This window comes from Eschscholzia californica, unplaced genomic scaffold, assembly GCF_041429995.1.
Source record: "Eschscholzia californica isolate CP2 unplaced genomic scaffold, dmEscCali1.0.p SCAF_1, whole genome shotgun sequence".
NCBI lineage: Eukaryota > Viridiplantae > Streptophyta > Magnoliopsida > Ranunculales > Papaveraceae > Eschscholzia > Eschscholzia californica.
Window position 1 is genome coordinate 79,630,519 of NW_028238198.1, and position 11,668 is coordinate 79,642,186.

Sequence of the window (11,668 nt, forward strand, 5' to 3'; positions counted from 1 at the left end):
AGTGTTGGTGCCGCGGAACAGTCAAGAAAAGATGGTTCTATCGGCGTTGGTGGTTGTAGTGAATAATAAGTGTATGGAGGTGGTGGTAAGGGTGATGTTGGTGTATAATAGAAAGATGGGGGTGTTGGTGAATATGGTGGAGGACATGAAAGAGATGGGGTTGATGTAGAGTAGTAATAAGATGGAGGTGATGGTGTAGAAAACACTGGTGGTGGTTGGTATTAATAAGGCGAAGGTTGTGGTGTATAATTAGAGTATGGAGGTGGTGGTGGTGGTGGTGGTGGTGGTGGTGCGGTTGATGTCGCATAATAAAAAGATGGAGGTTGTGATGGGTTTTCTCTTAAGGTTTCTTCAGGATTCCAATGATAATCGTATGAGTTATTTGGAGAAAAACAAGATGTGCATAAGCATTGATTCGTTATCCTTTGATGAGTATAATCTAGTTGATTATGACTCTCTTGAGGAATAGAATATGACCGATTCTGAATTAACTGATTTGGAAAAAAAATTCCAGAATCATTCGCCCAAAACTCTAGTGGCTCTGAATACCACATGATGTAGAAACGCAGCGGAATTAAAGAAGACGAATAAACTTAACAAGAACGATAAAATAAAGATGAAATAACTCGAAAATACTAAACTTTATTAAACTTCAAAGGGGTTTTCTCTTCAATCTGAGGATAATGGACAAACTAGATATCCTTTTATAGGATTTTGGACTTTCCTAGATAGACTTGAATTAGACTTTCCTAAATAATTAAAAGACTGCAACTTCCTAAATAGCTAGACTCAAATCTGGACCTTTCCAATTATTGGAAATACTAAAATAACATAATTTCCTAAACCTAGATTCTCTAAGAATCATACTAAAATTGGGACTTCCTAAAAACTACTCCTCATGGCCGGGCGGCCTATGGCCCGGTTTGGCCATGGAAAAAGCCTCCACGCCGGGTGCCCCTGCATCACTTTGGCTACTGCTTCTGAATAGAATTCTCGATATGATTCTGAGCCCGTTCCTTTTGTAGATGATCTCGAGATGTTTGACATTTTGGGTTGGTGGACTGAAAACGAGAAAAGATACCCCATTTTATCTCGAATAGCCCGTGATGTTCTTGTTGTCCCCGTTTCTACTGTTGCTTCCGAGTCTGCATTCTTTTTGGAAAGGAAAATTTTAGGTGATTATAGAAGTAGTCTTACTCCAAAAATGCTGGAGTGTTTTTTTTTTCTGAAAATTGGTGGAAACACCAACTTAATGTTAGTATGATGCAATTTGACCCCTTGAGCGACGGATTTCTAGAGTCGATTTCTGGCAATCCATCGTGTCTTTAGTTCAATCTTTGTAATTTTTTCCATTTTTAATGTTTAATTTTAAAGTAATCCAAACTTTGGTAGTAATTTTTTACTTGAACTTATGTTAATGGAATAATTTCAGCTTTATTATTATTATTATTAATATTTTTTTTATCACATAACTCGTGACCCTACTGCGTGTGCCAGCCAAAACCCGAGCGGGCTCGTGGGCAGAATTGAGTCGCGGCACTTCTATTGCCAAATTGGTGCCGCTCGAAGTGTCCACTAGCCCTAACGGACACCCAAACTTCGAGTCCGACCGGCCTAAGTCCGTGAAAGAGTTGGCCAAGCCAGACTGGGCCTGCCGGATTCCCACCCCCACTGCCGTCTTGTTACTCCATCTTTTTGGTGGTTGTATGATTGGTGATCTTGAGTAGTACCCGTATAGGAAGAGGAAAAAAGTGCAGTGTGTGGGCGCCGTAAAAGTTTAGCCGTCCGATCTCATTTTATGCCACACAGGGCCTCTTTCTACAAGATATATATATATAGAGAGAGATTTCTAGAGAGAGAGAGAGAGAGATAGTTAGGTTTGATGATGATGATGATGATAGTAATAGAGGGTGGAATTGCAGAGAAGAAGAAGAGTAAAGAAATGGGTAGGAGAAACCCACTATACTTTTCTTCATTTGAAAGCTTTGTCTCAACTGTGGGGGCAGTTGATTGATGCCACCCCCAACTGCCCATATCCTCTTTCCCTCTCTCTCTCTCTCTCTCTCTCTCTCTCTCTCTCTCTCTCTCTTTCTCTATCTGTACTCAAAAAAAGATAAAGGAAAAGCACAAACACTAAACACTCAGATTTCTTCCTCCATTTCTTCTTGCTTTACCTTTCCCTACCCTCTCTCTCTCTCTCTCTTTATAATTTTCATTATCTTTGCTGTCATTCCACTTTCCCCACTCTTTAATGGCCTCCAACTCCTCAAATTCTTCCTAATACTATCTCTTTGCTGGCCATTGCTTTCTGGGTTTCCATCTTTTTGGCCGGTGGAATCTCTTCTTCTTCTTTTACCTCTCTGGGTAGAAGTACTGATTCTTCCTTTTAGTTTTTCAAGGTTGGCTTCATTCTGGGTCTTCTTTAAATTTGGGAAAAAAACAAAAAACCAATTGAGTTTTTGATGAATTTTGCAGTTAGAATTAAAAATTACAACTTTGTGGGGATCATCATAAAAGCTTTTGGATTTTTAAATTGAGGGTAAAGTAAAAGTATTGATTTTTTTGAGTTGAAAATACAATTGAACTTGAAAATGGGGAGGAGGAAGATGAAGTCTATGGATTTTTTAGAGAGAGAGAGAGAAAGAGTTGAATTTATATGGAGTTCTTGAAAGCTTCTATGCTGGTAATGCTTTGATCAAAATGGGTAGTAATAGAAGGTAAGCTTGATTTTTTGATCCAGTCTTTCAAGTAAGCTTTCAAGTTACTTTGTGATCATTATTTAGTTTCCCATGATTTTAGGTCACTAAACCTTGAATTATATGTCTTCTACTACTGATTGGAATAGCTTGAACAAACAGTAATTAAAGTTGATTGAGATTGAAGATTCTTTAACTCAGTTTAAAGTAGAAAAGGGGTTTTCCCCCTTCTTGTTCACAGAAGAAGAGAAGTATATTTATAAGTTAGATTCTCTTCTTCCAATTAAGGGAAAGGAATGCCATTTAGTTTTGAAATTGGAATCTAATACTATGCTTCCTTCAGAGGGTATTTCCTCTCTAGCTAAGCTTCCTCATTTATTGGCTTAGTTCTTCATTACTTACTAAAACAAATTTGATAGTTAGGATTTTTCGTTTAAGTTACTCATTTCAGAATGACTTATATTGGCAAGGTTTTGACTAAGACTCTGTCGAATTCTCTTTTATGAGTAAAATGTTTGTTAGTTGGAATTGTAGTTGAATTCGAGTTCATGATCCTTCTTTTTCATCATGGTCAATTGAAGTTTGGAAACTCAATTTATATATTCTAGCAAATCTACAAATTTGGTTTGTGGCCTTTGGGTCATTCTCTTGTCTGTCCTTACTCTTGATTTCTCTTTTTCTTCCTACTTTCAAGAGTCTCATCTTGACCATCGCAACTGTTTATTGAGCTTGTCGATGAATCCAATTAGGAGAAAGACACATTCTTCAACTGTATTTTTACTTAACTGGTCAAAAATCTTTTTACAAACTACATCTCTTTACGTGGACATGAACTCATCCCTAATCGTTGCTTCTCTTTTTTTCTGTTGGCAGGGGGTTTCATATGTTCTAATTAGTGAGCTTCATTTGGTTGATGATTGTAACAAGTTACTGCTGAGTTCTTAATCATCCATCGTTATGGCAAAGAAATCACATAGACGCCTTACACGATCTGAAAATGACCAGATCGGATGTATGTGGGGTTTCATTAATATTTTTGATTTTCGCCGTGGTCGTTTGTCTAGGAAGTTGCTTCCAGATAAAAGGCGTTGGAGTAGCAGACATCTTGCGGGTATGAAGTTATTTTTGCATGAAGTTAATTTGTCCGGCAAGTTATTTATGGTAGTAAGGGGTTCCGAATCGTTACTTGTTTTGTTGGTCATTATATATAACAAGGAGGTCATGGGGGAAATACGGAGTTTAGCAGACCAAAATGTCTAAAGTACCTTCCCGAGGTTTTGTGATTTTCAGAAATTCCTCCTTTTCGCAAAATAATACTGAAAAAAGAAAAATGCTTTTCGAAAGCGAAAATGGTTCTGAAGAGTAAAAAATGACGATATTGGAACTCAAATTTATGTTCCCTGAAAAACTGATCAGTGTTGGATCTTGCTTGAAGTAACTTGAAGAATTCTTTCTAAATATGTGAACTTTATCATATTTTGATTTGTTATGTAAAAGCTATTAGGTTCTTGAGTTTAAAACTTCAAACGAAAAAAGTAAATGATAGAATTTGAACTTCTACATAAAAGGAAAGGGAGCACTGGAAGGAAAACATATTCCACGTTTGTTTTCCCCTACTCGATGAATGGGTCGGGGGTTTACGACAATCCATCATTGGAGGTCTAGAAGTCGCATCACTCACGATGATGTTCCGTGGACTAAAATTTTGAAAAAATACTACTTTTTTAGTTAAATTAAATTATACTCCTGGTTTTGAACACTAATAATGTTAGTGTTTGGTGGTAAAAAAAACAATTTGTCTTTACCAAATTCACTATGAATCGTATTGTATCATGTTGTCTAATCCTTTTTCTTCTCATTTTTGGCCTAGATGGTAAATTACTTTAGGAAAAACTCCTTTAGGATGTTTGCAATTGTTCTTTTGAATTTTCTTGCAATAGGCAATTTATATGTAAAATCAATTTGAGCATTTTAGGAAAAAGTTACCTTTTGATCATTAATAATGTCGTTCTAGTGAAAGTCAATAGCACCTAAACTATTTGCTCGTTATAACCCATATTTTGTTAATCTATTTCCATTTAGTAATTTTGGTTTTTTATATGATTTTCACATACACTCAGAGATTGCTAATTATAAAAATTGGCCACGGAGAGCTTTGTCATGAAAAGTAGGACAGGGTCAATAGCTACAAAAAATTGATTAGACTGTGCTCCAGTCTTCAACTCGGAATTGGAGAGTCATGTTCTTTTGCTACCAATCACAAACTTTCTGACTCCTTAACTTATTTTAGTCGGATGTTTTGTTTCAGGTATGGGATTTTCAAGGAGTAAACATGACTTGCTGAGTGAACATGATGCGAAGTGTCAAAACATAGATGTAAGTTCTGCCGTAGTTCTGAAACAGATGGAATGCATACGTCGAATAACTCACAGTTTATGCAGGAGACTTACTGTGACGTACACAAACTTAGATTTGCTGCAGTGATATTGATGCGTTTAAAGATATTGCTTCACAAATGATTATTTTCAATCTACTTTGTCTGTACCCAGATCTTTTCCTGTTACTTTGAGTAGAAGTGTAGAACTAAGTAATAAAACCTTTAGCTAATTTCTTCATTGTGCTAATTTAGTTTCTACCAGCTATTTATATGAATAAAATATTTTACCAAACATTTCAGGACTCCGACGGAAGTACAACACACAAGGTTGGTAATCGTAGAACATGTGTGAAGGATCTCATGGAAGACGATATGTCTATCAAGGAGCATCAACTTGGGAAGCAGAAGAGCCCCTGTAGGTCCTTAGTAGAACAAACACAAATACAATGTGATTCAAATCATGGACGAAAGTTGGGGAAGAAAATCCACAAACAGAGAAACAAAACTTGCAAGGTGGATCATATTGAGCATGGTGGGCATGAAGAGCCAATAACATCTATGTGTTTGGAACCGTTACACGAATCGTGTCGTCAAAATTCAATGGTTGAACAATCATCTCATAACCTTGATCTAGCTGCAGTTATGGAAGAGCTATGTTGTCAGTTTCATGAAATGAATATACACCACACAGCAGATGGGAACAAGGAAGAAGGTTCTTGTAATCTACAGAAGCTGATAACATCAGTGAAACATCATAACCAGCTCAATGAGCTATACTCACAACTGGCGCAGAAGCACTCTGTTCTTGGGAAGAAACTAAGTGAAGGGATTGATGGAGTTTTCACGAATCAAAAGCATATTAATGACGATGATATGGAACAGCTTGCCTTTGATAGCGGTAGGGCTATCCACGATTCAAATCGTTTCATGGATGCAATACAGATATTGAATTTAAACAAGGAGCTATTTTTGAAACTCCTCGAGGATCAATACATGCGATCATGGCAACACATCCAAGAAGGGGTAAAACAGGATTCTCGAGTTGAGGAGGAAGTCAGCTCGAGAAAATCAGTAGCTGGCGTAGTTAAGTTGTATGATGAGGAGATTGCCGATTCCATACAGAATGACGAGGACTATGAGAAGCAAATCTTTTGTCAGAAACAGTTTCAGAAACAAAAACACACGCATAACTACTTTTTCCGAAGAAAGGTCAAATTTGAGGGTGGAAAAGGAAATGGAAATTCATCAATAGTAAGAAGTGATGACCCTCAGTTTTCAAACAGGATAGTCATTTTGAAGCCCAGTCCATCAGTGAGCACCAGCATCCAAACTTCTGCAGCTTCACACAGTTCGGGAAATGAAAGACAAATCAAAAGAGTCAATTCTCATTTTTCCTTCAGAGAACTAAAAAGAAAATTGAAAAATGTCATGGGAGAGAGTAGAAATGAAGATCATTTGATTCCTATAGATGGTAGTATTCTACATAACAGGATATCTTCTAAGCACCAGCAACGTTTACGAAATGAAGGTGAAGTAGGGAATCCTGCTGGTGACGCTTCAGGAGCAGATTTTTCGACTAACCCCCATGGCAGAAGAGCAAAGTCTAACTTCGAAAAGACACGAGATAAAATAAGTGACAATCCTATAGATTCTCATTCTGAAGCTGGACATGAAGGAGCTTCAACCAGTACTAATGATGATATTTTTGATATGCCGAGGACAACAGCTTATCATAAACGGGTAGAATCTGAAATGTATGAAAAGGCCAAGAAACATCTTATTGAGATGCTGACCACCGATGAAAATGATGACGAGGATTTGTCAAGCAGAATGTTTCCGAAAATGGTTCCAAGAAGCTTAGGTAAAATATTATCCCTGCCTGAGTACAAGGGCAACCTGTCACCTATATCCAGTTCTGGGAAAAACCAAGAACACTCCTCTCTTAATGGACAAATGAAAGGTTTCACCTATGACGACCTGCAGAAAATCAACGAAAACAGATGGCAGCTGGAGGTAGAAAATATTGCGAGTCATACTGGTCCATTGGACCGTATTCTAAAAACACGACTTTCTACTTTTGGGAGCCCTGACTTTAAATGGCAAGACCTTGACTCTTATTCAGCTGTCCCCGAGAAATTTGATTTGCATATGAGTATGCAGGAGTCTGTTTGTCCAATTCAAGGAGATTCAAGTCCGGGAGGTATTGGTTCCTTAATCCCTTTCCGACGAATTTTCAGAAACACCTGAGTTGGGGGTTTTACTTTACGATTTGATGAGTTTCAGAATAAAATTTCAGGTACTGTGGACATTGTAGTTATTACTGATGATGCATGCTCAGAAGGGACTTCACTCTTTAGTGATCCACTTACTAGTTTACTAGCCACAAGAAACAACCTAACCCTAGAAAAAATTGTAGTTTCTGAGGAACAAGGATATTCTGGACACTCCAAACAGGTAAAAGCTAATGTGTATTGTGCAAATGTTTAGAGAATTAGACTACTCTGCTTGTTTCCTTCTTTTGTTTTTTTATTCGTTTTCTTGAAAGTACTGGTGTCTTATGATGCTTTCACTTTCGAGTCCTTGATCTGCTAATAATTTTAAAATTGTTTTTCGCAAACAATATTTTTTTCAGGAGAGCTTATTGAAAGAAGATATTCAGACTCCAACTTCATCTGGTTGCTTACCGTCAAGCAATTTAACGAGCCAGAAGGTGAAAGATCTGGATGATGGATCACACAAAGATCTAGATGATGGATCGCGTGGCTTAATTCCAATATATGCTTGTGAGCCACACGTCTTAGAAGATGCTACTACCAGACAAGGGAGTGCCACATTGCAACTTGGTATTTTACTGACAAATCCATACAATAGATGTTACTGAAAGCGTACACAGTTTAGATTAGAGGCAACCAATATTTGTTATGGCACACCGGCGGGAGCTCCGTTCTAGTAGTTATATATTTTTTCTTTTCTTATTTTCCGTGGTCACCACTTGTACCACCATTGCCACCAGCAAGCACTACCACTACAGAGGAAAGAGATGGAGAAGTTATAGAAAGAGACCTTAGAGGGGAATAATATCACTCTTCATTTCCATATTTCTTCCCTCACAATCTCCGAGAGTCATTATCAATCTCTTTCAATCAATCTCGGTGTTTCTTAGTTTATCTCCCAGAAAAAGTTTAGAAAGCCGACTTTCTGCACGACCCAGAAGGTCGTCTGCATTCGAAGAAGGTGACTGACTGAGTGACCATGGTTATCCATCAACGGTTTACGACCATGTGAGTCAGTTGCATGGATGGTCAATGTGAACCGGTAAAGCCTTAGGGGCACTCACGAAAGGCTTGCCAGTTGCTACAAACTTTTGTTTGTAAATCAACATACTTCAGGAATAGTTTGCTATTTATTTGGGATTCTACTTAATTTTTCTTTTACATGTTCCATGTGTACGACACTTAGCGTAACGAAACAAATGTGTGCAGATGAGATGCAGAAGCAAGCATTACAACTTAATTTCGAGGAACAAGACTCTTCTCATTCAGTGGTTGTCAAACTTTCAGATACAGATATCTACTTGAGAAGCTTAAATAAGGAGAAGATACCCATTTTTGAGTACATCAGAGTACTGCTTCAAGCCTCTGGTTTATTATGCTGGGGCGTTGAAGAGCACATGGAGAAGTACCATTCTTCTTCAGAACAGCAGCAGCAGCCGCAGAAGCTCCTCGATCCCTCACTGTTAGATGAAGTAGAATTTGCAGATGACCAACTATGGGATCGTAAACTACTTTTTGATTGTGTCAATGAACTTCTTTTAGAAATTTGTGAGCATTATGTCGGTTGCTCTCCCTGGGTATTATATGTCAAACCCAATATCCGACCTGTTCCTGTAGGAAACGATATTGTCCGTGAAGTATGGAAGGGAATTGATTGGCATATAGGCCAGCAGCTACCACCACAACAACATACAGCAACCTTAGATCAGATTGTTGGAAAAGACTTGACAAAATCCGGAGGACAATGGATGGACCTCCGATTCAATACTGAAGCTATTGGTGTCGAAATGACGGAAATCATTTTTGCAGATTTGATCCAAGATATCACATTTGAATTTTGTACATGTTGAATGAAGCTCAAAATTTCTTCTCTAGTGTTCCTTTTGATAGTTCTAAGCAGGAAACTAGAAGCAAGCAGAGAATGAAGCCGTACATATGCAGAAATGACTGTTTTCAGATCTGACTGTCCGACTTGTAAGTATGCATATATATCGTGGATAATTTTGTTGTATAGGGCAGCTTGAAACGAAAAGTTTGTTGAACTGTTGACAAAATAAGTGGGTTGCGGTTGTAGCAAGCGGATTAAAGTTAACACCAAGAGGGACTAAGAATTGATGGTTAATATTATCGTACATAGTCTTGAACACATATTCCGCTGTCTTTTGCACTCGTTACATGCACACGGAGTATGCACCTCTTCTATAATCAGGGTTTCGCTTCGAGTTTTTCATGTGGCATTCCTGAAGATTTGTTCCATGAAATATCAGTATCTACATAGTTTCTTATGCAAGTGGCACTTTTAGCCTATATGCATTTGTGGGTCTTTGTTTTGTGTCTATAACTTGTTTCACGATAAGTAGTATTCGAATTACTCATCTGATTTAATTTGCAGGTTGATTTGTAAATTCAATCTCTGCTCTTTCTAACACAACCCATACAGTTTTCCCTGATCTTGTAATGTGTGAGGATTTGGTTTGTTGTTGTTTTAAGGTGGATTGTTTTTAACTAATGGTATCACCTCTCTTTCTTCTTTTAAAAATCTTTATTGATCTTAAATATTCTTATTTTGTTGATTCTTCTCATCTTTGTGTTTAAGACATGCAACAATATCAAATTGAGGGGTAAAAAGATCGGTCTCCCCTTAATAAGTACAATAGAATTGATGTTAAATACGAGAAGCAATCAAGATTTTTCTTAAAACTATTATGAATACGATAATCATAAGCAGGAACAAGTGTAGAAGAAAAAAATTGTGCAATGGTCACCGCAGCTAAACACATCAAGGTCTGGTGGGCGGTCATTGGCACCACGGAACATATACATCAGTAGGAGATGGAGAAAAAGTGTAGATGAGAAAGAAATGTATTACTGTGTCTCACTTCAGAGAGAAATTTGCCTATGAATGATGTCCTTCACGTCCCTGACATCCGATAAATCTATTTCCATTTCAGTTCTAAATAAGAATGACAAGCTTATTCTCACTTAGACAAGAGTATGTGTGGGGAAAGGCTGTTGTAGTGAGGGATTTTTCTAAGTTGAATTTCTTTAAATCCGAAATGAATAAGCCTTCGACTTTTGCTTACTTTGTTGAATCTGCATTTATTCTAAATAGTGTGAATGTTTACTACGGTTAATATGGACACATTAGCTCTTCTACCCTAGAAGGACTATTTTTTCTAGGACTGTTAAACCTAGGATATTTTCCTTGGGAAAAATTGAATAAAGGAAAAAAATGTGAAATTTGTGTGGAATCTAAACGTAAGAGAAAACCTTTTAGAAACATGGAAAAATCTCGATGAACCTCTAGATCGACTCGAGTAAAAATAACTTTCCTAAACTATGTGGACAACTTTAACAAGAGAAATAAATATGAAGATTTAATGATAAAGAATTGTATGAAGGTTTAGTAGAGCATTAATTGATTTTTTATAATCACCATTATATCATTTTAAAGATATTAAGCCAGCAAGCTCAAAAGCTTGATCTGATCATTCTAATGTTTCTCCCACATATGAAACTTATAGGGCCCAAAAAGTAAAGAAGGTGCCTATCATGCCAAAATTGACTATATAAATCAAATTTACATTACCTAAATAAATTAAGTGAGAAAATTTGTGATCATACTTGCGTGTTTTCGAAGATTAAAAACGTCATTTTTTTGTTCAAACTTTTCCGGGTAGCCTTTTTGAGCTTCAACTTGAACTTGAATCTATTACCATCGTTTTTTAGATAATCTTCGGTAAATATTGAGGGAGACACAACAAAGTCAAGCAAACATGCAAGTCTAGTCTAGTGAGAGTATTTAAGGGGTTGCTCTTCCTACTCCTCCCATAGTAAGGGGTGAGGATTTAGTCTTGTCATATATAACTCCCATTTCCAAATGTACTTAGTGTACTTGTCCATCTAAGAGTTTTATACTGGGGATGAACGGGGATAGCGACATAACTGATGAGCCACTTACTAAGGACTCTTAACTAATAATGAATACTTGGAAGAGTATAACCCAATATACGTCACAAGTATATAGAATTCGAGTTGAAAGTTGACTAAAAACTATCAAATTGTCAGTATACTACTTATCTGTATGTCATATATCTTTGCTAACTAATATAAACAAATCTGTCGAAATAAAATTGAAGGTAAGGCAACAGTATCAATCCCAAAAGACCATAAGTTCATTACTTTCTTCATATATGGTCGCAGTGGTTCGCCATTGTTATTCTAACATAAATAGATTTGTTAGAAGAAAAGTACAAAGTAAGAGAAGAGAAAGAAATAACTATTAGGAAGATTGATACCCCAAAGATAGCAAAAAAAAGGAC

At 37.0% G+C, this 11,668-nt stretch overlaps 1 protein-coding gene across 12 annotated transcripts; it reads left to right on the forward strand.

Annotated features, from left to right (window-relative positions):
• Nucleotides 1-1,488: 1,488 nt before the first annotated feature.
• LOC147569655 (uncharacterized) lies at nucleotides 1,489-9,928 on the forward strand. 12 transcript variants are annotated; one of them, XR_015231321.1, is made up of 9 exons: nucleotides 1,489-1,603; nucleotides 1,858-2,748; nucleotides 3,570-3,807; nucleotides 5,005-5,072; nucleotides 5,374-7,273; nucleotides 7,370-7,527; nucleotides 7,706-7,916; nucleotides 8,556-9,596; nucleotides 9,707-9,928. XR_015231321.1 is itself a non-coding variant. In XM_086656137.1 (8 exons), the coding sequence occupies exons 3-8, from the start codon at nucleotides 3,654-3,656 to the stop codon at nucleotides 9,194-9,196; spliced, it is 3,132 nt and encodes a 1,043-aa protein (XP_086512263.1). In that variant the 5' UTR covers nucleotides 1,529-1,603; nucleotides 1,858-2,748; nucleotides 3,570-3,653; the 3' UTR covers nucleotides 9,197-9,928. The 12 variants fall into 12 exon arrangements, 6 of the variants coding, with proteins under 6 accessions (XP_086512263.1, XP_086512262.1, XP_086512267.1 ...); XR_015231324.1 differs by having other exon boundaries at nucleotides 1,529-1,603; nucleotides 1,858-2,399; XR_015231322.1 differs by having other exon boundaries at nucleotides 1,531-1,603; nucleotides 1,858-2,717.
• The last annotated feature ends 1,740 nt before the right edge of the window (nucleotides 9,929-11,668 follow it).